General features: G+C 41.1%; 1 protein-coding gene across 4 annotated transcripts in view; it reads right to left on the bottom strand.

Annotated features, from left to right (window-relative positions):
* The window catches only part of ppp1r9a (protein phosphatase 1, regulatory subunit 9A), a 43716-nt gene that overhangs the window by 14306 nt on the left and 2027 nt on the right, over nt 1–27383 (bottom strand). For 2 of the 4 annotated variants that reach the window (XM_029513638.1, XM_029513642.1), the window contains exons 1-6: nt 25639–25996; nt 22978–24508; nt 13170–13302; nt 12075–12195; nt 8755–8859; nt 3841–3976 (exon numbers count right to left, since the gene is read on the bottom strand). In XM_029513638.1, coding sequence (XP_029369498.1) covers nt 3841–3976; nt 8755–8859; nt 12075–12195; nt 13170–13302; nt 22978–24366 — 1884 coding nt within the window. In that variant the 5' untranslated portion in view covers nt 24367–24508; nt 25639–25996. Of the gene's footprint in view, nt 1–3840; nt 3977–8754; nt 8860–12074; nt 12196–13169; nt 13303–22977; nt 24509–25638; nt 25997–27383 lie in introns of those variants that run through there. The other 2 variants (XM_029513641.1, XM_029513640.1) reach the window with 1 other exon arrangement.

Here is a 27383-nt window from a genome sequence, read left to right as displayed (position 1 = left end):
AGAAAATAAATAAATAACTAATTGCCTGCTGCAGCAAGCAAAACTAACAGTTACCACCTACAAATAAAATAGAGACAACGCTTTTCTGTACTTCTAGATTAAAACACCTTCCAACGACTGGCATCCGTCTGCCACCTTCTTCTTTGTCCTCCCTCTCTTGTCGTTCATCATCATTTGTCTGTCTCTTCTTAAGGTGGCATCAGTCAGAGTCAGATTCATATTGCTCTACCTGCTGTACATTGCGAACACCACCAGAAACTTCATGCTCCCTTTTCAATTTCTTTTTTACATAACTAAAGCTATTTTAAAGCTATCGGTTATATAACATCTAGTTAACCCACTTAGTTGCCCAAAACATTGTCAAAAATGAATTGGTCTGACAGCCTGTTCAACCACAAGTGTCATTTTGATGAAAATTAGCCACAAGATAATTGGGCTGGCAAAATGTGAATGTCATTTCCTATTACTCTGACATATTAGTCACCATCTCACTTTAAGTGTGAGTGGTTAAAGGTCAAAAGTAGTGAGCCTGTTATAATGTCTCTCATGTAGCTAATCCAAAATATATTTCTGATTTATTAAAACTATTTATTGACCAATAAAAATCACCACAAAGAACTTATTCGAACAGCACTGAAAGATTTAATGGGATTGAAATTGACGCAACTTTGTGCTTTGACAGTGATACTGGCCTTTAGATTAGTTTTTCTTGTCTCTGATTCTCAGAGTAGTGAATACTGAAGCTTGGCAGAGGTCATTAGGCATTAGCTCTAAATGAATCAGCTGATTCACAGAGTGATGTGGAACAACTCTATGAAAACATCTCTTTCTCCCTCTAATCATCTTGCAAGCTTCTCCTATTATTAAATGTATTCAATTTTTTAATCAATAGGTTTAAGATAACTTCATTCTGTGTGAGATAAAAAGAAACCGCTTTTGGCGAGTATAGACTTAATGTATAGAATATTTATTAATAATTTGGCCCCAAATCTCTTTGTCTCCGTATTGATGTCGTGTTTGCTCCATCTCCAATACATCTTCCTATATTTATGTCTCTGGTCTGGATCTTGCACACATGTGCAATGCGCACACACACACACACACACACACACACACACACACACACACTCCGTTTCATCTCTCTCATCATCTTGCCCTATATCCTCTCCACATCTCATTTTCTGCACTTCCCTCCATTTATCTCCCCCAAGATAACGGTGGCCATGCCTGATTTGTCTGCATGCATGGTTGACACAGAGTACCATTTCCATAATAGGCTTGTTGGTTGCCATAGTGCCTCCATCAAGCATTAAGATCCCATTTACTGAAGGTAGAGTTGACCATTGAGCACATGGCAGGGCAGTCAACAATTTGCATGTGATAAATGGTTCCTCCAAGACCACACATGAAGAATCAGGTGGCAAAAGGACGATTTGAGGAGAAATCCTGCTCAGCAATGAAGTGCACTATGAATGTCTAATATGAATATGGTGTTGGTGTAACAACTGTCAGTCAGCCCTGCAGGAAGGGGCGGTGTTTTACCCTTTGACTGAAGTAAGAGTGTACTTTGACTTTGACATGTTATATTCAACATTATTTTTATTTGATACCTAAGTTTAGGGGTGAATTAAATTTTCCAGCAAAGTAAATTCATCATTCAATCATTTAATTTATTCTTATCAAGACTATATTATTGAAGAATTTGCCAAATGTTGAGGGGTTTCAGATTCTCCAATGCGAATATATTCTGCTTTTCTAGATTGTCCATTTGGGTTTTATATATATGATGAAAGTAACTGTTTCTTTTATATTATGGGAATAATTATTAATAATTAACAAGTAAGTAATTACCACTGTCTAACAAGTTGACAAAATAAATATGTCAGAAGAGGTTTAAATGATCAATTGAGTTTATGCCCTACAACCACCACAGTTTATTGTTTCCACAGTAGATTAGATCATATACTGTAATCTGAATGCACTTGTTGTTGATGTCCTCAAAGCAAACTAGCGTAGTTAAATTTTCTTCACACTTTAACATACTGTAGGGGTTGAGGGATGTCTCATTAAATATGGCTATATTGAAAGTAAACTAAGATGATGAGGATTAGAATCATTATGCCTGCACAACATGAACACACTAGCATCATCACTGTGAGGTAGTTAACATGGTGAAAATTAACTTAAAACACTAATTGATGGCTGTAGATTTTTATTCTTTATGCATTATTTAGAAATTATTTTTAGTTAAAAATCTAACAACTTAATATTTTCAGGTGGTTTGAGGTGGAACCAATGGAAAATCTAAATTTGCAGTTGACTAAGCATTTCAAAGCTTTCAGTGCTTTTTCAGGCTGTATATTAGAATCGACTGACTTACAGAATACGCAGTGTCTGTCCATGCTTTTCCAATGTATGTTTACACATTAAACTGCTGACAGATGGGCATGCATGTGTGTTAAATTACAATATAATCAAATACACAAATGGGCTGACGTGCAGGATGTGTATTGCTAACTGAAGAGGGATCCCTTCCTCTTGGGACCTGAGCCCCAGCACCAGTAAAGAGCTGTCTGTCACATCTAGTCGGGCAGTACCCAGAGTGAATAAATAACCACCCGCCCCATCCAACCGGTGAGAACTCGATCTATTATTTACAGAGATATTAATATTGATGAGCTCCTTTTATTGCCCCATATATCTCTGTAATGGCTCTGTAACTATTTACCCTATGGGCAGTTATGTGGGGAGTTATGGTAGCTTCTGTGTTTCCTCTGTGGCAGATCTGGAGTCAGTTTTTACAGGGTTTTGCAGTGTTAGTATCGATAAGCAATCTTAACATAATCAACATTTTTATGTTTATGTGCCCTTCTGGAGATATTTGGCACAGGGTGATCATTCAAGCCAACGCATACGTTTATTTAGATTTTCTTCCTTGATCTGAAGTGACGACAGGAAAACAAAAGAGGGGAGTTTTTTTTTTTTTTTTTTTTAGGTGTGGGGTATTTCATAATAATAACAGCTGACAGTGTTAGACGTGTAAGTGGCTGGGATAGCTTCCAGGGGCCCGGAGAGGAGTTCCTTATGCATGAGAACTCACGATTCATCATGTAGCAGGAAATGAAAGACTTTGAAACAACACTGATGAAGTTGGAGAAGAAGAGATGCCTGAGTGAATGTGTCTGAATGTAAAGCTATCCATGAGTGCAGCTGTTCCACATTCATTTGTGTCTGTGTGTAATTGAGGACACACTTTGATCTCTTGTACTACAGCCTGTGTTTTTGTGTGAATATTCAAAGTGAATGTGTGTGCATGCACATGTCTCTCCAGGGCGCACACACACACACACACACACAAAGCATGAGTTGCAGGGCAATGAGCTCAGTGTCTGGTGGATTAAACGTGCTGCGTATAAACAGAAGCAGAACGAGACTGGGAAACGCTGAGCGATGCTTTCTAGGACTGCAGCTCACATGGCATCCTCTTAGTGTGTGTGTGTGGCTGTGAAAGAGTTGTGCGTGCTAGCATCAAAGCCTACTGTCAGTTTTAAGGAGCTAATAAGCTATAACTTAAAGACATCTGAAGCTGAGCTGATTAACACTAAGTGACAACAATTTTTCCAGTGTAATGCCATTTTTAGAAGATATGTGGTCACAAATAGCAGATGAACTTTCAATTATAACAAGTTTAATCAACACGAGTTCAAAGAATCCGTTCTTCAAGTGAATGTCACCTTGCTTAAATTTACTTTTGTCTACTAGGACTGCAATTTCATGTTTTGTATGAACAACTTTTTAACAGTACAGCATTGTGCATAGTGGCTGGGGTTGTGTGGTCACCTCATCATCATCAGCATCGTAGTGTGCATACTGCTGCTCCAGCAGCTCCCTCTGTCTCCTCTCCTGCTCCAGGGTCTGCTGGATAAGAGTGGCCACCTCACTCTGCTGCCCTGGACGTTCTCGGCCAATCACAAACCTGCAACAACAGATACCGTTTTCACTCACTACAAAATTTGAAAAACTGACACATGATAATATTTGCTTCAGGAATAACAATACTGAAAGTATAAAATCATTACAAGACATTAGAGTGCATTTTACACCATCTCCTTTTCTTATTAAAAAGAATATCTATATAAAAGAAAGTTAAACCAAAGACAAACCAGTCATAACAAAACACACAACCAGCCCTGTATTTTCATTAACTTTTAAACTCTCATCTACAGCAGTAATATTATGTTGTGCAAAGTTTTTTATGCAGTTGATTTCTTTTTTTGCGTCCAGCAAGCTAGCAGTAAATATGATCACAACTCATCTCACAACTCATTATGATGTGTTACATTTCTACTCTGAGGTCTTGTCTTTGTCTTGTGGGTGTGTGTGTTTGGGCAGAGAAATTACCACAGATTCCAAGGCCCAAAGCCACAAAGCAATGATAGCAATAGCTGCTGACATATCAGTGCGGGACAGGGAAACGGAACACACATAATAATGTGAGAAGACAATCGGCTTGGTCAGAATGTCTGTTATTCACCCACCACTGAACTAAACTGAAAACCACAGATTGTGCTTCTAAGCTACTTAATAATAACTACTACTAGAACACAGGAAAGCTAGTTTTGGGGTTATATCCTGGTGTATTCAGAATCAATTCAACATTAACCAGTCATGTGTGGTGATCAGTCTTTACCTTTAAAAAGCAAAATCTAAATACTCCTTGAAGTGGCTGAAATGGCCTCAGGGTGAGATTGGGTGTTCAAGAATGGGACGGAAAGATCACCTGAAAACATAATGCCTCTGACTGTGACTGTCACCAATGCAGATGCATAAAAAGAGAAGAAGCAGAATGCCATATTCCACCCTTTGTGGTAACTTCACTGGGCCATGGTCCTGCCATTCAGAAGAAATCCTGTGACAAGATCTCCACTGTACTCTTCTTTGATTAAAAAAAAAAAAAGAAGAAAACAAGCAGAGATGGATCAGGATTTCTTTGACTATTCCAGGAAATCTCTAAGCCAGCAGGGGGCCTATAACTGTACATGTATGAGCATTCTATTTGTGTGTGAGTATGTGTGTTACAGTGAGAGACAGAGATGGACAGAAAGAGTGTGAATGGATTCGAGATAGGGTCTAATCAAGTAAATTCAGTCCCCAAGAGCCCTTTCATATATTTCAAGGCGATGCAGGAAAGGTCTTACGCTCCAGCAGAGAAGTGTACTTGATCTAAATAAGAAGGAACAACTGAAGGGCAGGACAGACGGAGCACATATTAAAAAAAAAAAAAAGGAAAGAAAAGGGGGCTAGCGAGGGCCTCGGCTAAGTGAAGTAGTGTAGTGGACCAAAGCTTCAGACAGCAGCGAAGTCTGAGGAGCAGCTGACCTGGAAACAGCCTTACTCCTCACACACGGGGAGTATGTCTTGGTTCCTCACTGCTTCCCACTGTTCTGGGGCTGCCACATACAGCGCTGCCTCAGCTCAGCAACAGAAACCTCCACTACTGACCTCGTTTGCTTGGATTAATACAGACATAGTTCAATTTCAATGGATAGCACGATGTAGGAGCTTGACTTTTTCCTCAGAGAGAAAGTAGAAAATGAAAATGAAAAAAAGAAGGGAGGGCTGAAGTGTCTTCATCAGTTGGTAGTACTGGGCCGACAAGCATTTGAAGATGTCTGTTCACATTTGTGCATACCAGATATGACTGGTCAACCGTGATTGAAAGGGGTTATCTGTTACATTTAAGGTCATCAAGACATTTCCTCTTTTTACAGTGGATTATACTGAAGACACCATTATTCTGTTTTCTTTTCTTTTTTTTTTAACAAATCACATTGAAAGACCAAAAAATAATACGTTAATGTACCCCTTTTGATTGACATACATACAAATGACATGGATCTTTAAATATCAGTTTGAGTTGATTTGAGCTTTGTGACATGCCGTGTTATCCTGTTAGACTGTGTTAACAGGAGATGGATAGACTGTGGTCACAAAGGGATGGACATGGTCAACAACAATACTCAGGCTGGCTGTGGTGTTTAAACATTGCCAAATTGGTCCCAGAGTGTGCCAAGAAAATATCCCACACACCTTCACAACGCCACCACAAGTCTGAACCACTGAGGCAAGGGTGATCCATGCTTTCATGTTGGTTACACTGAAATCTGACCCAACCATCCCAACAATGAAGCAGAATTTAAAACTCATCAGACCGGGCAACATTTCCAACTCTCTATATTTGGCGGCCATTCCTGTGGTTTTCTATTACTTTAGCCCATTTGCTTGAAGGTTTTCTTGATGGTGAGTGCTGACGTTTCTGTCCAACTGGGTGCTGAAGTTTTTAGTTAGAACAATCTACAGATTAATACACATTTATTATTCTGCTGAGTATTTCTGGTGCTTGAACGGTGTGTGCATGCAACTGACTAAAAATAAACAAATTACCCATGCTCAACATAATGGAAGAACATGCCACCCAGTGCAACTGTGTGGCTCATTGATGGATTACAGTCTTTTGATAACAATGGAAGTCGGTGACCCAGAGGAATAAGCTATTATCAGGCTCCAGCAACCCAAATAATACTTTTATTGTTAGTTATTATTGTTATTGTTTGTTTTTCATGGGATTTGTTGACAATGTGATTAATGGAATTCACTTTTAAAACTGAGAAGAACATTCAGCGGATTGATGTACAAATAGAGTGAATGGATGTGCATCATAATAAATGTAACAATTTAACAATTGTATTGTGGAGTAAATATTTTTTGAAAAGAGAAAACAAGAACAAACTCATGTCAGCATGGCCTTTTTAGATAATTAGTGTGAATGCATTTGGAGCAATAAAGAAATTAGGTCTAAAACCAACTACCTTCCACAGCTGAAAGCCATGCATCCTATGTATTCTGTTACCATGTGCATATTTTCTTCTCCTGCTTCCCCCGAGCTGCTGTGTCTAACACAGTTTTTATAGTGAGAGGGGTGAGGGGAAATGTCTGACTAAAACCTGGAGGATTTGCTGCTGGAGGTTGGGGTTAAATATAGCTAAAATGGCAAATCTAGGACAGTTGGTCATAAAACCTCTGGTGATCAGACACCGAGAGGGAAAGATTTACCGAGTAGGAGTATGAACAGGAGGAGGAAGAGATGATGGAGTGAGTGGGTGAGATGTGATGGAGGAAGACTGAAATAGAGAGAGAGAAGCGTGTATATAGGTCTGGTCATCCTGAGGAGTGACAATTATCATTACAGCTTGTTACTAATAATGTCCCAATATGTTTTTATCAATAAGTTTTAAAACATAAACATTTATTCTGTGTAATTCTACATATGTATTAAGGATGTCAGCTTTCTGCACTTCTCATAGAAATCCATTTAAACTTAGATAAACAGGTGACAGATGGAGCTGCCTCACCCATAGTGCCACATCCTGGTATAAGAAAAAAACAACACTATCAATATTAGTTCAGCTAACAACATCTGTCTGGTTTGATACTGTTGGACATGTCTTTGTTCAGCCAGAGATTTTTCCCTAGGCACTGTACTCTCCACACAACCATCCATCCTAGAACAGGCCTGAAAACAAACTGAGGCGTCTGGATTATTTAACTGTAATGTGATTGATGTCTCACCGCAACGTGGTGTGTCTCTATAGATCGACAGGGATGACAAAAAACACCAAAGGCTTCACTAAGGAAGCGGGACAGTGAGAGAGAGGAAGAGTAAGAAGATGAGTAAGAAAGGGTGGACAAAAGCAGACAATACAGCAGACGTCACTAATCCATACAGAAGAAAAGGAAAGACAACTGAAATGTTAAGTGACAGACTCACAGATTTGCCAAGGACAGCGCTGGCTCTCTAAATCAAAGCCTTCCTACAATGCTGTGTGTGTGTGCATGTGCTCCACTGTCAAATATAGAGGTGTTTGCTACATTAATCTTCACCTGTCTCAGCTATGATAAAATAGCCAAGAGCCGTGACTAACAAAAGCTTACGGATAGCTACCAATTGGCAACTTTTAACAGCAACAGGACAAACAGCTTCAGCATGCAGCTGTCGTAAGGATGGAAGGATGAAATATGTGACAGTTCAGGGCTGACTTTGAAAGAGGCTGATATGAATTATATGTGACACTGTATGATGGTAGTCTGTTCATGGACTCATAACATTTGTCATACTTTGGTTTCCACAATCTTCCACTGATTCAAGAAAATCTTAAACAGCAGGTTTCCCAATCATTTTGTATGTTTTAAATTTATTTCACAGTTTTGATAATGGGCGGCATTGTGGCTAACACTGTTGTCCTACAACAAGAAGGTTGTATGTTTGGTTCCCAGCCTGGAGCCTTTCTGAGTTTGCATGTTCTCCCCGTGCCTGCATGGGTTTCCTCCGAGTACTCTGGTTTCCTTCCACCATCCAAAGACATCATGTTTGGGTTAACTGGTGACTCTAACTTGCCCATAGGGCTGAGTGAGAGCGTGAGTGGTTGTTGGTCTCTGTCTGTTTCTGTGTGTTGGCTCTGTGATGGACTGGCAACCTGTCCAATGTGTACCCCGCCCTCACCCAGAGTGAGCTGGGACTGGCTCCAGCATGCTCCACGACCCGGAAACGGGTAAGCAGTAGAAGATGAAGGAATTCATGTTTTGATAATTATAAGTTGTTCTAAATTATGAAATGTTAAGTTTGCAAGCCTAAACCTGAGGGCAATCATTTTCTATGAATTGCCTTTTGTTGTGTAGCTTGTGTTGTTGCCTTACCGAACCACTCCTGATGTGTTCCTGAGGACAGAGGCAGCAAAGCTCTGGGTGACTCCCACAAGACTGGTCCCATCAACCTCCACGATCTGGTCATTCACCTTTATCCTGATGCAGACAGACAAAAGTGTTATTATTTGTCCACACATCTGTGTGTGCATATGATCCTCAAAATGATACTGATGTAGTTTGTGCACTTCTGATAAAGCACCACTAGTTCACAAAATAAACATCAAAATACATAGTGTCTCATGCAGGAGAACTAAGGGACCAACAAACTGGCCTATCATGCGTAGTCACATGATTTTGTACAAAGCAACAGTGCCAGATTCTATTTCAGTAATACATTTCCACTGTAAAAGCCCCTGACTATTGCTTAAGCAAGAGACAGAAGAGATGAGGCTCAAAATAAATTAGGAGGGCTAACTACCAACAACACAGCCACTATTTCAGCTCTGCTCCATGAAGCGAAGAAAAGTCACTTCTTCACTTAGAATAAAACTCCCGATCATCCATTACAGATGACAAGGAAATTATTTAGATCGTGCATAAAAGAGACATCCTGACTAAATATTCAATTTAAATCTGCTTTAAAATGTGCATGAAAAACAGAATTCAGGAAGAATTTGTTCAACAAATGAATATCACCAAAACATGCAATTGCAGTCAGTGTAGCACATGCCTCTGCTGACATTAACAATCTTACACACCTATATCTAGCAGTCCAAATAGAAAATTGTCTGATAACAGTAGCCATAACATCTACCCATTCCTTCCTGAGAGACTGATGAAAGTGTTGAAAATCGGTCACAACTTCTATCTTCTGTCACCCTTTGACTGGATCAGCTCCAAAATTTCAAGCACTCCTCTCCTACCTAAGCCCGATCCCAAATTTATTTCAGGCATAACTACATGTATAACTTCACTGGTTTCTTATTTGTCCAATGCTCCCATTTCCATTGTATTAAAAATGGTGCCATCAAGCCAGTGCTTATAGTCCAGAAATGAATCCGATCAGAGTTGTATTAAGTCTGAAAAAGATGAAAGATTCACTTGGAATTTATTAATTAAAGACTACTCCAGTGCATAAACATGTGGGATTCACGAGAAACAGGTTCAAAATAGAGAGTGGTGAACAGAGAGGAGGCTTATCCTTTCCTCATTACCTAGAACGACTCAAGATGCAAAAACATCCTGCAAAGTTCAAATAAAAAAATCAACAGCTGCAGAAACTAGTCAGTCTATCACCACGCCTATCAGCTGCAGAGCAGAATTTTAATAAATACACATCAAACAGAGGTGTGATGCAGGTAAAGAAGGGAAGCATCACTCTGTCAGGTAGACAGAGAATGAACTGGCGCTCTGTCAGTCAGCACCTCTGATGCTTTTCTGACTTTCACAACTCCCAGCATTTTAATCTGCCCTTATGCAACTGAGGCTGGCTGGCCGGCAGGCATACAACTGCCAAGTGCAGCCAGCAAAACAACAGCAAAAACAACAACAACAAAAAATCTACACACCCACTGACAACAGGGAAGTATAATGCAAATAAATGAAAACACACCAACTCATCTCTGTACAGGGTCTTTATCTTTGTGTCTGCTTATTAGGGTGTGTCTGTGTGTATCAGACCATTCAGTCAGACTCAGCAAAAGAGAGAGAGACCTACAGCTGGAGAGGTAATGATGGAAGGAAATTACATTCTAGCTCGTGACTCCTCCCCCTGTGAGTGTATGTGTGTGTGCTGTGTTTGTGTGTGTATGACTCAGGGTGTGAGCACTTAGAGGGCAAATGAATGTGCACGACTTATCCAATATCCATTGCTATCCAGACACTAATATCTAAAGTCTTTGGGTTTAGTTCTGTCATATTGTGATGAAGGTTTATTGTGTAAATCTGTCATGAGGACAAAGGAGGAGCTGCAGATTCACAATAGAGGATGTTTCTCTTTCCATTATTCATGTCTATATCCTACTCTGTTGTGTTTGTGAAGAGGTTGGCATCAAATGGGATCAAAGGGTTAGGATTATTATAGTATAATCGATTACCATGCCAAAATGTACTGACTTTGTCCTCCGAGCAACAGGAATTTCATTGCCATTGTCACTCCACAAAATAGTTGTGAAAAAATGTTAGCCTGGGCAAAATTGCTGGACTTACCATCACACTAATGCTACTCAAAAAAAAAAAAAAAAGATTGCTTCCCATGGGCAAACAAGTCCTATGCTGAGAGTCACACATTCATGAATTTTTCACAAAGCTATTACATGTGACAATTTTTGGAGAACTGAGAAGCAGTAATGTAAAACTTTATTCATCATAAGAGAGTGACTCAAATTTACAGTCTTAGAAATGTAGTGAACTCTAGCTTTAGCACAGTCTTCCTCTGATCTTTTGAACGTTTCCTGTTTAGAATAGGCTCATCTATTCTCACTTTTGAGCAAGTTCTATTCCCCTCTTACGGCTCCTCTCCTCTGTCTCTCTGCTCACTAGATTTGAACTAATCTCATGCTGTTCATGTGGAAATGGCAGCCATGAAAATAAATAAATAATTAATAATATACACCTACTCCAAACAGCCTCTGTGCAGCAGAGCCCTGAGTACCGCCGAGGAGCTTACAGTACTTACTGCTGCCATACTGCATGCCACACTAAATAGAGAGACTTATCACTTTTCTAAATCTGTTTATGGGGAACCTGGAATACACAGACACACTAACAGGTAGAAGTTTGTGCCTTAGAGACAGAACAGCACAGCTTTCCTACTGACGAAGCTGTTGTGACCTCCTCTATCCCTGGCTCAGTGCTTACTCTGCAATGTTCACGCTTTTTAATGGAGAAAGACACACAATGCACACACATTCAGTTTCTCCCACACAACACACAGACTGGCTACCCAGGGATACAGATACATATATAGTGAATATGGAAGTCTTTGATTTTCAATACACCAACTCTTGCAAACTGATACAAAATATAAGACACATGACACAAAAAGCAACATGTACATAACACACACGCTCAGCCATGTGAGACTCCATATCCCAGACTGGGCCTCTTCTACTGAGTCTAATCTGAACCCCTGCTGCTAAATCTGACAGGCACAGAGTGTGACTGTGTGTGTGCGTGTGTGTGAGCTGTGGTGTTTATCTGAGTGAGGGAGAGAAGATGGTGGAAAAATATAAACGAAGCAGCTCCTTAATTCTGTGGTTTTTATGCAATAAATGAATGTGTTCCTTTAGTCCTGAACACGCTGAGCTTTCATGTGCGTTCATACTCCCTTTTCACTCAGGAGTGGTATCCAATAAGGAGGCAGTTCTCACCTGTCATCTCTCTCAGCAGCTCCACCCTCAATGACAGTCTTCACAAAGATGCCCAGTTTCTCCAGGCCTGCATCAGCACCAACACCCATCCCGATTATACTGATCCCTAGGCCATCCTCATCTGAAAACATACAAAATGCACGATTACAGTGTGAACATTAATAACACCAGACCCCTAAAGTTTTGGCCACAACATTAAAGCAGCTAAATCTGCCACACAGGTTTTTTTAAATGTTGACATAAATTAAATGAAGCTTGGGCTTGGCATTTTAATATAGTCTCCATTAATTCATTTCACAGCCGGATTAACTGCATCCATTTCCTAACTTTCCAATGAGCTTGGATGAAATCAATGAAACCTAAAAAGGCTCCTCAGACACTGATGTCAAGTGGAGCATGGGATGTGGGTAAAAATGCCCCCTTTCCCCCGAAAAAAAAAAGAACAATTGATTTATTAATGGAGATGAAAAAGACCCATTTACTATGGACAGGTTGGCCTTAAATATAAATAAGTCAGACATAAATAGGAAATTCACTGGATGGGAGATTCCCTGCTAGTGTAGCAATTGTCCATCTACATCCTGTATTGATTATTTGTGAGTTGTTATTCTTACATAATACTGGGTGGATGGTGAAACCTTAAAATGTAAAGTCTGTCTATTTTAGGCCTTGGGCAGATTTTAACACAGGACCAGACAAGTGAAGAAGAGGCAACTGGAAAAAGTGACTGTGCACTCTAGTTTCTTTCTAACCCTAGATCACTAACCCTGTGATCTAAGAAGGTGTAGTGAATTCCAAATGGATGTTAAAGACCAGAGAGATATTTTACATAGTCTTTAAAGAGGAAGAAGTTCTTAAAGAAAAAAAAAGGGCAACAAATTTTAAAATAACGAATCATTAAAAAACAAACAAACAAAACCAAAAAAAAAAAAAAAACCCATAACATATTAAATCAAGTACCAATGAACCAAGTGGTTTAGAAAGAACAGAACAAGAACAGAAACAGGTGAAATATGACAAAGGTGAAATCCAATATGTATTCTGTCTACTGGGTGAGATGGGTATGGTATAATATTTTTAGATTTTCTTTACCACCTTTCTCAAGCTCCACAGGGAAGAGCTCCAGTTTTTCCACCCTCTTCTCTAGTTCATATTCTGCAGAGGAGGCCACAGGATCCACCTCTTCATTACGTCGGTCATAGTCCTCATTGGAGTATGTGTTGAACACCTGGAAGGGAAACACAGTGAGTTAATGGTAGAGAATGGACAGGCACAAAAACTCAAATATAGCAGCAGCTTGAAATGACAAAGATAGCAAAGTGGTGTTGGTCTGAACATAAGTTTTTTTTTTTTTTTAAGTGTATACTATATACTAAACTAAATGTATTAAATAAAGGAACACATTTTGTTTAGTAAATTCAGAAAAACAACAATACTTAATACTTATTCACTTATTTGTGAATATGTTATTTTTAAAGCAACTCTAACAACTCAGATAAAGAAAGGAGCTTAGAACAAAGCCACAACTAAAACCCCAAATCAACCAATTAAGCTAGAACAAACGACAACAGAGACAAACATTATGTGGTGATGGGGGATATAGGGATGCCTCTCTCCCCCCCACACTGTGTACTATAGACCTCTCCCCCCCTACACTGTGTACTGTAGACCTCTCCTCCCCTACACTGTGTACTGTAGACCTCCCCCCCCCCCACACTGTGTACTGTAGACCTCCCCCCCCCTACACTGTGTACTGTAGACCTCTCCCCCCCCACACTGTGTACTGTAGACCTCTCCTCCCCTACACTGTGTACTGTAGACCTCTCCTCCCCTACAAGAGTCAGCTGTCACTTAAGCTCATCCCAGCCGAGTGCTCTCTGCACTGTGGAGGGAGGAGAGGAGGAAAAGGGTCTGCACACAAGCTAACTTGAACGTGCACGCTGTTGTCACGCCTGTGGGCCGTCATTCTGCAGAGTGCTCACTACTGCTGCTGAAATAAAGGAATGCACTGGAACACTAAGTGTTTACGTGGATATCTAGACATAAGTAAGCACAGGTGCGCTACAATAGTGAAATTAGAGTCATCACAATGGGCTGTGCTTCTTATTCAGGAAGACACATTCACACCCACGGTAATGAAAATATACAGTCAAATCTTATCACATTCTTTCTCACTTGCTGCCAACCAGCTCCTCAATGTCTTAACCTCTATGATTTGGGTGCAAGAGGAAGTACACTGCGCTTTAAGCAGAGATCAACGAGGCGCCATTTCCCATCACAAGTATTGATCCAACCTTCAAGGCAGATTTATGTCCGTCACTTGGTATATATGTGAGTAAAAATGGAACAAGATCTCAGCTGTGTAAGGTCATGACAGATACAATAATCAATGCTGGCTTCTGCTATCAATTTTTTAGTATTGAGAACTGTGAATGATACCAATACTGTGGGCAAACAATTACGGAGCATAAAGAAAGAAAAATGCCAGTCAAGGTATTTCTGCTTTTAGTTACAGATTTTTCCTGCTGAGCTCCTGCCGCTGATAGTGCACGGGTTTGGAATAATACCTGACCACATGGCAAAGATCTAAGAAGCTCCAGGAAATGAACAAACTGTTCTCTGTTCAGGATAGTGCACTGGTTGTATACACAGCTTGGGCTCATTGATGTCGTGTGATGCTGTCAGGGTTGGTTTTTATTCTTTCCTGTGTACAAGCCTGCGTGAGCTCTATCCATGACCTCCCTGTCATCAATCATTTAGTGTGATCAACAGCCCTAAATTATTAATGCTTGGAGGCACAAAGAGACATACACACACACAGAGACATGCTCACAGTGTTTTACATAGCATTATAGGAATATAAAAGTCAATATATCGGCACACTGACATTCAGCAATCAGCAAATCACAAACAGTACTAGTCAAAGGTTAGCACATACACACACATTACTATTGGCACATGCTAAAACCAGCACTTGCACCGTCCTGGATCTCTTGGATGGACCCACTGGCAACCAGTAAACTCTCTAATGGCCCCTCTCAGTCACTGCGAGCTATCTACAAACACATTAGCATGTTGCAATTCCCTTGAGAGAGTAAAAGAGAAGGAGAGAGAGAGGGGTGGGGTGTCATGAAGGGGATGAGGACAGATGAAGGTTGTTCTGTGAGAGAAGGCAAGAAAAGAAGAAATGGCTGGAACGCTGCTTCTTCTTGGACTTTTGGGTTTACTTGTAGAAATACTTGAAAATAATTGTTCTTGCCAGATAAGATGTTCAGTGTGTCTTCCTGGTCTCTGACCCAAAAAAAAGTGGAAACAGACGAAGAAGTTATGAGTGAATTTATGATTATACAGTGATGATAGTGACTATTTTTAACCTTGGCAGGATGCTACTGCCTATTGCTGATGTTGCAAAAGGCCAAAGTCTGTCTGCTCTGGAGCTCACAGGTAGGGGGCACATACATTTAAACAGCTTTAAAAAAAAAAAAAAAAAGCTGGTCAGCACAGACAGGAAGACAGCATAAAATCTGACTGACCCAACAGGACCCATACTCTGTGTTTTTGGACACACCCGACAAATCAAGTAAAGCTTGACAGTGGCAACAAATGGAATATGATGTGTATAAATGTGTTGACCCATATAAATCCAATAAACTAATCGCCTGGAAATAGCAAGGACAGAGGATTTGACCTTTATCTGCTTTAATAACTGTGTGAAACCGTCATCACACAAGATTACATGGCAGCAAAATGTGGAAATATATAAATGCTCTATTGTATAATGCCACATAGAGATGGACATGGAGATACCCATGGAGACAGACAATGTCTCCTTTTTCTTTTTGTCATTCATTAGATCAATCAATATCTCCTCCCATTGCTTGTCATCATCAAATTACTGTACTCAATTATCATGACAGAAATAATAAGGAGTCACCTACACACTTGCATTTTTTAGAAAAAAAAAAACAAAACAAGCAAACAAACAAAACAACTCTTTCCACCAGAGCTACTTGTACTTGACTGCAAATAGTTTCTGCTTGGGCTTTTTATTTTTCATGCTATCTGATCGCTGGTCTCTCAGGATTAAATTCAGTTTGAGTCTTCTGAAATGTTTTATTGATATTCAGGGACGCTGCTGTGACTCTGCAAGATTCTTTCAGGCCTTCAGCCACAGATGTCGGTAAAGCTGAGCCCTCTTAGTTGGTATAAATGCCTCTCTTTGTATTTGTTATCGGCATCTTTTGAGTGTGTCTGATGAATGCACATTGTGGATTTCGGTGATAACAGCAATAGAAAGTTGGCAAGCTGCTGTGCTGAATCAAGATTGCTCTTCCCGGTTTTGGTGCAGGATGTCCTTTCAGCCACATCACCTCTGGATAGCTACTGGGCAAGCCTGAAACTCTCCTTCGGGACAGAGAGTCAGATATTGGTGAAGGACCCACTATTCTACGGCAGACAAAGTGAGGAAGAGGAAGAAAATGGGATAATTCTGCGTAAAAAAAGGTTATCATTGTCACTTAAAGATAATGAAGAGGTTGAGGGGTCAGTACAAACAGAGAGGCAAAGGCTTGGTTTGTGCAAAGAAAGGGATAGATGATGAGAGAGCTTTAAGATGGTGAAGAACGGAAGAATAGTAACTGAAAAGGAACAATCCAGTTAACAGAGGATGGAACGCAATATCCACTGAGAGAGAAACAGAATGACTCATATGATTCATGCGTTAGAGCACCAGCAGGCAATTGAAGAGTGAAACAGGCAATAAGAGAGAAATAAAGAAAAGAACGGGAAAAAAGACAAAGCTGGGACTAATCTAAGGAACAGGCAAAGCTAGGGGTAATTTGATCCAGGCTTGCTTGCGTCCTTGCCTCAGATGTCACGGCATGGTGCCCGTGCCTGGCCGACCACCTCTGATGGTATTAAACTGGGGCTTTGGTGTGACAGTGCCAGCGCTGTCGCCCATCCTACGCTTTCCAGACAGTGGATGCTGCTCAGGGCAAAAGGAGGCTGGAAACCCAGGAGAAATGTTCTTACTGCTGTGACTCGAGCCAAGCAAACCCTGCAGTGGATTAACCACAGGCTGGCACACACACGAGCCCACATACACACACATTTGATTTCTGCTGCAACAGCTCAGCACATTTACATTCCATTAACTCTACCTGTGGCCATCCACCCACACACACGCACAGACACACACACACACACACACACACACACACACAGAGCATCACGCAACATGAGTGCTGAGGAAGGTGTCTGGATGCTGAGGCGACGAGACAGTAGCTGATGATGTGAGTGAATTGATGTCTTGCAAGAACAGAGTAAGATTGACAGCTATGCAGAGGTGGATAAGGGAAAAGTGTGAGTGAGAAAGAAGAGTGACATGAGCAGAAACATTAACTATATGGCTCTAAATAAATCTAAGTGACAATGTGTATTTTACAGTCAATTCATGGCCAACCACTCTGTCTCCTCAACATAGAGCATATCAGCCCTCCTCTAAGTAACTTTTGATGTCAGGGAAAGCCACACTTACAAGTCAGCATTTCTTTTTTTAACTTCAGATGGAGCGTCTGCATACAGGGCAGAAACAAACTGTTCATACTCTCATCTTTGACAGCAAACACAGCCAGGATGTTCCTTTTAAAGCATAACTGTGATTTAATTTCAGCTGTGTTCTTACTCTTCATGATGAACTAAATTCAGGTTTTTGCAGCCAGCTTGTATTTTATTTCTAATACAAACTATGACACAATACCTATGGGTGCTATGTCTCTAACCTACAAAGCAAGTCGTAGGCAAGTTGCTAAACTAGCTACACAGAAAACGAGGCTGGGGACAGCTTTAAACAGAGAGGAGAGAGTTGTAAAGAACTTCAAGTAAATGACTGCAGGGAATTCCCTGCTTTATGTTATGACTTGGTCATATATAGTGGGTGAGATGTTGGCACCACAACTAGCACCACAACAGAGTTTTTGTCATAGCACTGATGCTCCAAGGCCCACTTGCTATGCTATGTAATTCATTATGCTGCAGCGATGACTAGGCGTAGTGTATGGCCACATTTCTACACAGCACAGTAACCGCTCTGTGTTATCTGCACTATTGCGAATGTAGCACCTAATCTTAAACGCACCTTAAACAGTTTAAGGGGCTGACATTTCAGTATTTGATTAAGTTCTAATTCAGACAGTTCACAACATAACAACCCGGACTCACTGTAAAAAAAAAAAAAAGGGATGGTGACTGTACAGCACTCTGAACCTTCCTGAGCACAGGCTGAGCAAACACAGGGAACATTGTGCAACTGAGACGCTACACTCTTTTTTACTACAGTAAATATTGACAGCTCACTGATGATATCTTTAGCAGGGGACCAGAATTGCATAGACAGGAGCTGGGTGATGGTTCATGACACATTCTACTTTGTGGTAACAGACCAGACTTAAAAAACCACAAGACACTTCTCGCGTTTCCCGGATCATTAAAAATTCATCCTCCTCGAAGGATCAGGTGGCACTGAAACAAGCAAACAAAAACATTGCTGTTTTAATAATGGAACAACAATGCCACATGCACGCAAATATACAAACCAAACCATCATTTTCTTTTTCCATTAATAGACGGACACCTAATTTCATCAGGCGATTCAGGTAGAATTTTAACGTTTGATCCTTAAGAGTCAGATTGTTTATGTTGACCTGACAATTTTAATCCCCACGTAATGATGTAAAACCATCAGAGAAATTTTTAGACTACTTGATCTTTTATAAGGAGTGTACTATAATTGTGGGTCAAGATTTTTAGTTTAGCCTCCCCGAAAGAAGCTTACCCAAAGTATTCCAAATACCAAACTGCCGTCCTGACTGAGCTCAGCCTGTTTCTGCTGGTCTAACAAAAATGTCAGCTGTTGCATAGCTGCTGTTGCAGGGTGTCTGAACTGTCTCCCAATGAAACCCTGTTCCCTCCCATTAAACCCAGCCACAGATTGTGTAGCCTGGCATTGACAACCAGATTCGCCAAGCCTGCGGAACAAGATATCAGAATATACTGCGCAAAGCAGAAGATTACATACTAAATAATGTAGTAGCAATAATAGGTACAGAAAATGGTATTGTGAAAATCTTGTAGTAAAATAACACTTAAATGGTGTTTTATTGACTTGACAAATGTCCATTCAGTATGAGTGGAAAAAGAGGGCTTATCTGAAGAAGCATTCACTGTAATACTGGACTAAGGAGGCTAAGCTGTGGCATTGCTTTTGCGGACCTAAATACTATTTACAAAATCCATGTCAGTATTGGTTCCAAAATTCGAGAAATGTCGTTGCACATATATCATCAGTCAGCATGACATACTGTGCTTAAGTAGAGTAATCCTTTCCATCAGAAAATACGATCAGAAAGTTCCTGGCTAGAGGCCATTTAATTTTAGTTTGTGTTGCACATTAGATTATCCTCCAGATAAGGAAGATGTTAAAATCATACAGATGTTTACCACTGATGCATGTGGATGTCATGTACAGGGAAGGGTTGGCTACAATTTACATCCTGACAAGATGCTGGTAGTACCTGCTGTCATGTACTGTATCAATGCATGACAGACTGCATCTGCATCTTTATATTCTGCTCTAATAAAGAAGAGATTCTGTACTCTTTAGAGATATTGTGGCTCAATATGCAAACCAGCAAACAAAGAAAACAGAGAAGGGAAATAGACTGTTTTTGGAACTAAATGATTGGAGTGTATAAAATCTTGCAGCCATAAAAGCATTGCCATAGATTATAAAGTCTGAGCTCAGATCTATGCTACTAAGTAGTCCTCAAACAAAGCAGGGGTTGAATCTAATCCAAAAACACCAGTCACTTTGATCCAGTAACGAAAATCATCCTGGATGGAGGGGCTGATTTCAAAACCCTTTCAGTGGTCCAGTGCTCCACTCATCACATCTGCTTTACAACATTAAGATATTGAAACATCTCCTGTGTGGAGAGAATAAAGTTGATATTCTCAGAACAGTATAAAACACAATATACAAAATAAGAGGAGACCCACAGAGAAGACTGCATGTAGAGAAATAATATTCTGCTATCAAACTCCTGGGGCTGACAAAGAGAAAACACAAGTAGACAAGTAAGACATGATCAAAACACACTCAGCTGTGCAAAGTGTAGCAGTCAAATGATGTTAAACCTGCAAAAGAGGATTGAAAGTACCACATTACTCTATATGCCATAGACTGGACAACTGAACTATGGATAGTAATGTCAAGGATAAAACCAGTTGCTTGACTGAACACGAGAACTGATTGTTTTCTGTAGGTCAGTGCCTTCGGGAAGGAAGGCCGTTCTCTGCCTTGAGTAGCTCACAGCAGGCACTTCTCAGTGGGTGAAAGTCGAGTGAAAGGATGTGGAAGTAATCATTAATAAAATAAGTATATATTAAAAAAAAAAACATATGAATTGTTGTCATGCTTGTGGCTCTGCAAGGTTGTTCTTTAGCACATCAGTGCTTTGAGCCAAATGCTAACGTTAGTGTGCTAACATGGCTGCAGGTGCTAAAGAAAAAGTCAGCAAATCACCAAAGACTGACATTAATGGGAATCCGGTTATTTAATTCTGCACACAATCAGCAGGGCCTGATCAACCAGAAAGGCAGGCAATCTAAAAACTGGGATTGTAAACTCAACACTCCTGACTTGGGAAAATGATTTTTGAGCATCTGGACTGGTGATTTTTTTCAAATTGAAGTCAGCATGCATGTTTACAAAATGTTGACAAAAGCTGCTGGTGTATCATCTCCTCACTGTGGCTGCCATGATGATTTCTGAATTAATTAAGCCTTCAAATCTGTTATGTTGAACTGATTTATCCACTTGAAAGGGCACGCAGAATTTTGCATGAGGGAATATTAAGAATTAGGTTGTAAGATGGCAGTTTTTTATCAGGCCTTTCTAAAGTCTCCTCCCACAGGGGTCAAGCTGGACTCGTGCAGGGCCAAGCTCTGAGAAAATAGCTTTGTCTCTTTCACTATATTTACGAACAAAAGACAAAACCTTGTTTGTTCCTCGTGTGCCGAGAGGAGGGGGTGTGAGGGAGAAGTGGGAGGGGTGCATTTCTAATTGTGCATGGTTGTGTCTGTGTATGGGGAGGGGGTTGGTGCACCTCTTGAATATTCCATATGATGAATGAGCATCAGCTCTTTCATTGCAAACGTTTCCTTGAAACGACAGACAACCGGGCAACATATGCCTTGCCCCTTAAAGCTAAAAGGGGAAACAAGTTCTACAAAGTCCACATTGATTGTGACCATGAAAATAAAGCTCTCTAAAACAACCTCCCAGACAAAAATAATTTTGAAAGGATCCAAAATAGGTTTTGTAGATATAATATGATGTAAGTTACAGCCAAGTAGCAAGTACCAAAACCTTACATACAATCTTAAAATAATGTCGTACAATTTGAAAATTTAAATGTCAACACTTGGTTCAATATAATGAACCAAGTGTTGACATTTAATTTGGAAGATTTTATATTCTTGTGGAAATTGGTATTTGAATTTCTAAGCATGTGAAGTTGAGTCCTGCGAGGTAGGAAAAGAAATAAAAGTAAAAGGACGTGCAGTGCAGAGAGAGTATAGTATAATTAGTGAGCCAACATCACATTTTCTCCTGGGAATAACTGGGCTAATTCTTCTGGTTTGTTACAGCATGTTAATAGGATTGATCCTACACCTGTGGAACGTTTGTGCTAGCTCCAAATCCTTCATACATATATATGATCAACCACAGCTGTACTCTGATTACATATACACACTAAATGTATGTCAACACATCTCAAAATAGGCAAGCTCAACAATAAAAACTTTTACTGACTAATTCAATAAAAAGGATTAGAAGGAACAAAATGACCTAAAGCGTGTTGTTTATTACTTCAAACATTAAGCTTAATGATTCCTAAAAAAATATTTTCCATAATCTTTCAAATCCATCTTCCCCATCCCCATACAACACTGGCTGCATTGTGTCCAACTCAGCAATGAAAACATTATCAAACTATTTCCAAGGCATATGATGCAATAAAGACTATGGTAAAGGTATTTCTGTTAATATATATATATAAAAAGGGAAATGACATACTGTTGAAACTGAACTGAGCATTAAGAGGGTTAAAAGGACCTGGGGGATTTTTTTTTTTTTTTTGGTAAAAGCGTTATTTTCCTGTAATGACCACTGTGATAACCTCATAAGATGGAGGGTAAATATACACATAATCTCCAGCTAGACCTCGGTTTATATTGTAGATGTAACAGGAAGGTTACATACTAAACACATTATATTTGATGTAATGATAGATCCTCTGCCACTGTATTGGTGCATCTTCACAGAACAACTAAATGTATTTCTGATTTGAAAATTGGCAGTGGAACTGCTTCAGAAAAACAAACACAGCGTCTTGTATGAAAATTGTGTGGGTGCAGAATCAACCCTTTGACCCTCAATCTCAGCATCATAAACCAGCTATAACACCTGTCATCAGAGAACAGTAGCTACAACATATGATCATTTATCTATCATATAGCAGAACATAACAAAAGGAAGGCAATGTAAAATAAAGCCACACTATAAAGCTCACACAAGGATAAACATTAGTGATGTATTTCATTATCATCAAATGACCCCATAAAAATATATGTGAAAACAGCAAAGCTAACCACAATGAGTAGTTTATAGATCACTATAGATATGAGCCCATAAAAAGAAAGCTCCAGATACAATATTAGCCCTTTGTTGTTTTAATCTACTTCTGATGAGAGCTGCACCAGGGCTTTTATGTTTAATGGTGTTCAGTGTGCTTACACAATATAGGCTTCCACGACAACGTTTGTATGGCACCAGACTTACTGTAATGGGAGAAGTGCTGAAGCGGATCTTTCTCTTCGGAGGGATGTCCTCTTTGTTTTCTTCTGGCAAGCCGGGAATCTCTGTCAGATCAGAGCCTGGGTCATAGACAATATCCTCGTCGTCTCCATAGAGGTCATCCTCAGGATCCGTGCAGCTTTCACCCCAACCCTGGTAGCAGGCATCCCCGTCAGCGTTAAAAACCACCCTCTCATTCCCAGTGTATTCCTCATCAGGTTCTTCTGCCTGGACACTGGGAGATGGACAGGGTTTGTCTTCTTTTGAACTACTTCCATCTTCCTGGACTTCAGCCAGTATAGTTGGGGTTGGCAGGGGCCCTGGAGTGGTATGTTCTAAAGCTTTGTCTTTAATCACAGCATCATCTGTAGGTTTTGAGGGTTTGGACGTCCCAAGATCCTCAGTCTGTTTTCGTCTTTCTGGGGGTTTCTCCTCATCTTCACAAGAACCATTGACGTGGCTTCCATTGGTAGTGGCCCCTGAAATGTGCCGTCGATCTCTGCCTGTAGTTTCAGCCTTGTCTGCTTTGTCTTGGGCTTCATCCTCTGGTGGAATTGGTTTTAACGCTGTCGTCTCTGCTCCCGGACTGGGGCTCAGGAGGTCCTCAGAGGATGAAGACGTGGGAACCTTTCCCCCTATCCTGGCTCGGTAGTTCCCACAAACAGGAGACTGATGTGAATCATCCTCACTGAGATCACCTCCATGGCGGTGAAATCCGTCTGGTGAGTAGAGGGTTCTCCTACTGATTCCTCTGTAGGGCACAGCCTGGTTGTGATGGTCAGCATTTTCGAAAACAGCACTGAGCTGACTCACAGTTGGTGAGGACGCCTCTGTCCTGGAGCAAAGTGAGTCCAAGGAATCTGTACTGCCTCGATTGGACCTCATGCCTCGCCAGTCATCAAGATGCTCATGGGAACCTCTTTTATCACGTCCATAGGGAAAGACTGGGGATTGGGACTGGTCACGCGACTGTTGCTCAAACAGCTTCCTGGTTTCAGAGAACTTTGCTCCGGCACTGCCCACCCTTTCAGCTGACGAGGAATGCTGCAGTTTTATCACTGATCCATCAGCCTTGTTGATGAAGTTGGTAGGCTTAACCAGCTTTTGTGGCGAAGAATCATCTCGACCCCTCGTCTTAGAGGCTGTATTTTCTGAGCCCATCTGCATGAACATGTCCTTAATGCGACTGACATGGGTGCCATACTGGCGGCCCCTTGGCTGTTTCCGTTCAAGGTCTTTGGGCTTTGAGTCTCCATCCATCTGAGGCTGGTCAAAGGCCTTCTTCAGTGCCTGAAACTCAGCCCGATAAGCATTACGGTGGGGGGAGGCACTCCGGAGGCTGGTCCTCTCCCCCGTGGCCTCGGTCTTCAGCATGATGATGTCTCTGGATGCAGAGGAGATGTCAGCATTGCTGTGGCCTCATTAGAACTTGGGAGTGTGGAATCAGGTTGGACCTATTGAAGCTCTGCCTTATCTTACAAAGCCGATGTTATACGTCCTTTACGCCCATTCATATCTGTGAAGATAAAAAAAATAGGCATTTGTCAGGGCAGATCTTTTTTAAACACTGAGCTCAAGAGAGATAACTATTTAAACATGAATACAATGACGTCCCATTACTTAAAGTGGTGCTTTCAAATCAAACCTGTGATTTTAGAGCTAGAAAAGTGATCCTATTCACCTTTTGTCAATAACACTTTTCAAACGTGGTATAGGCTCTCAGTACAAGAGAACTACTTGTAAAGCACTCTGATGATGTTGTCCATTCATTATGGCTATGCTAATCATTGCCGTACACCTCAGAGTAAAGACGGGATGTCTTCGTGCTTAATATGATGCTATATTGTTTTCCCCCCACTCTTACAATGAGCTGTGAACCTTGTATACCGCAGCTTTCTAAACCATCACTGACATTATGCTGGGTCCTGTTAAATGTCAGCACTAAAACAAAGCAAAGCAGGGCAGTTTCAACCTTTACCGCACTAAAGAAATGTTGAACCCACCAACAGATGCAACATTTCATGACCAGTGAGACATACAGTTTAAAAGCTGATCATATGCCTCTGCCTTCTTTTGAAATACATGTTGGTGGGTGAAATGTGAAAGCACAAAACTGTGATAAAGAAAACAAAAGAGATACAGAGAATTCATTGATCTAAGTTGTGTTTAAACCCACATCCTGGGTGGGATGGCTACAGCAGCAGCAGCAGCAGCAGCAGCAGAGGCTCAAACCTAAATATCCTGCTTCACTCTGCTGTATTCACCATGCTGGACTCTTTCTGCTCGTTTTGTGCAAAACAGAACAAGCATCCGTTTGAACTTGAGAAAGAGCTTGAGGATATTGCGGGCGGGCGGGCGGAGGGGGGGAATAAAGTTAAGAGGTGAAAGATGGATTCGAGGCTTTGACGTTGTGTGTCAGTGGGATTAGACAAACACATCAGCCACACCGCACACAACATGATGACAGCTTAGCTTCGGACACTATTTCATTACACGAGTCCCCCTGCGCTGACTTCTGCAGGGGACAGTAAGACACTAACCCCCCGCCCCAAAAGCAAACAAAAAGAAAAACAAGTTAACAGTTTAACCACAAACCACAGCGGTGCTGCCTCAACGTTGCAATAAAAACAATAGAGTCAGACTTACATTCATGGCTCCGACTCCGCTTGACGCGTGAAATAAATAAACAATAATCCAGAGGGGAGGCTGGCGGAAAACAGAAAGGCTCCGAAGGCAAACCCTTTCAATCTAAAACATCGCTTCCACACGGTCGGATGGAGTCCGGGACGGTACCGCCACAGACGCCATTGCAGGCGGCGAGTGATGCTGCCAGACGCACAATGGGGGGAGTCGCAGCTCCGCCGCTCCGGCTCGCTGCTGGAAGCTGCGTTTGGCGTCCGCAGTGTGCCAAAGTAAACACAATCAGCTGGAGCCGCGGGCCGAGCGTCTGCAAATGTAAAGCCTCATGTGACAGGTGATGAGAGCTGAACTGCGGCAATGGCTCTGTCCGATAATCTGCTGCGAGTCGAGAGCGAGAGAGAGAGAGAGAGAGAGCGAGAGAGAGAGGCGGGGGGGGGGGGGGGGGCAGTCTGGCATAAATACCAGCACACAGCAGCTGAATTTAGCTGGCTGTTCGTTCGTCTGTGATGTGATGGGGCAAAGTGTGGGGTGGGGATCACCTGGTGGCCTTCAGGAGTCCACAGGAGGGTGTAAGGTGGAGCACACACTGTCTCGCTCATTAAAGCTCAGTCTAATGAGGGAGTATGAATGCAACATTCAATTCCTCCATATGGGAGCAGCTGACAATTCATTAAGTCACAGGGCGAAATGTTTTGAAGTGAAATGAAACATCTCAAAGTACTACTGGCTACTGAGCGCAGCAAACTTAGTCACGCACACTGATTAAATGCATATTTTGACTGTGAAGTTACCAGGAAGTTCTCAGTCTTTTACCCCAAATTATGCAATTTATATTTTAAAAGTCATCTACTAAAGAAGAATAGGGTGTAAAAATTGTGTCTGACTGGATCACACAGGAGACACTGCCTCAAACACGGGACGGGATTCATGTGATAAAGCTCTATAAAGGATACTTTGTATACACCCAAATGTGTGATTATTTTCACCTACAGGAGCTGACTTCCATAATTCATTTTGATATGTTACAAAACATGGCATTGCTGCAGAAGCACGTAAATATAAATAAAATGGAAAAAGGCACACATTGAAGAATTGAATCAAATGTGCTTTAACAGATCAAGCATTGGCATTTTTATCTGTTCCATCTGAAGTGCATCGGTAAGGAGGCTTAAGTGAAGTATTCACTGAAATACACACTTTGTTGGCAACACAGTGCTGCTTCTCAACGAGGAACACATCTGTTGAAACAGCTTTTCTAATCCATATATTAATAACAGGTGCTGAGAGTGAAGTGCAGTTTTTCCTCAGCCTTGATTACTATGCGTCTTAGTGTATAGACCTGTAGTGAATGTTGTGATGCCTTCATACCCAGTCCAAACACTGTGAAGATGTTGCTAAGCAACCTAAAAATATTCTTAAGGAATAAAAAGGAGGGTGAGACAGTCGCCCACTGCAGAGCACAGACGATGGATGGCATCTTGTTTATCATTAAAGAGGAAGACATGAATCCAGTTTTAATAACAAACAAGAGCCACACAGTGACCACTGTCAGCGTGTCGGCCATATTAAGGATTTGTTTTCAGCAGGATAAGAGCCTCCTCAGTGGCAGCCGATGGTGGAGCATGAGGGAGTGAACCAAGAGTCCCGCTGGCCTTTAACAGGCCTGACCAGGAGCCATGGGGGCCAAAGATGACCATCTGTCTGCTAGATCTCTCTCTGCATGAGGTCTGGACAGATTGGAGCAGGCTTCT

The sequence above is a fragment of the Echeneis naucrates genome, chromosome 11 (genome assembly GCF_900963305.1).
Source record: "Echeneis naucrates chromosome 11, fEcheNa1.1, whole genome shotgun sequence".
NCBI lineage: Eukaryota > Metazoa > Chordata > Actinopteri > Carangiformes > Echeneidae > Echeneis > Echeneis naucrates.
The sequence above is the reverse complement of the archived record's forward strand: the minus strand, read 5'-3'. Positions and strand labels throughout refer to the sequence as shown.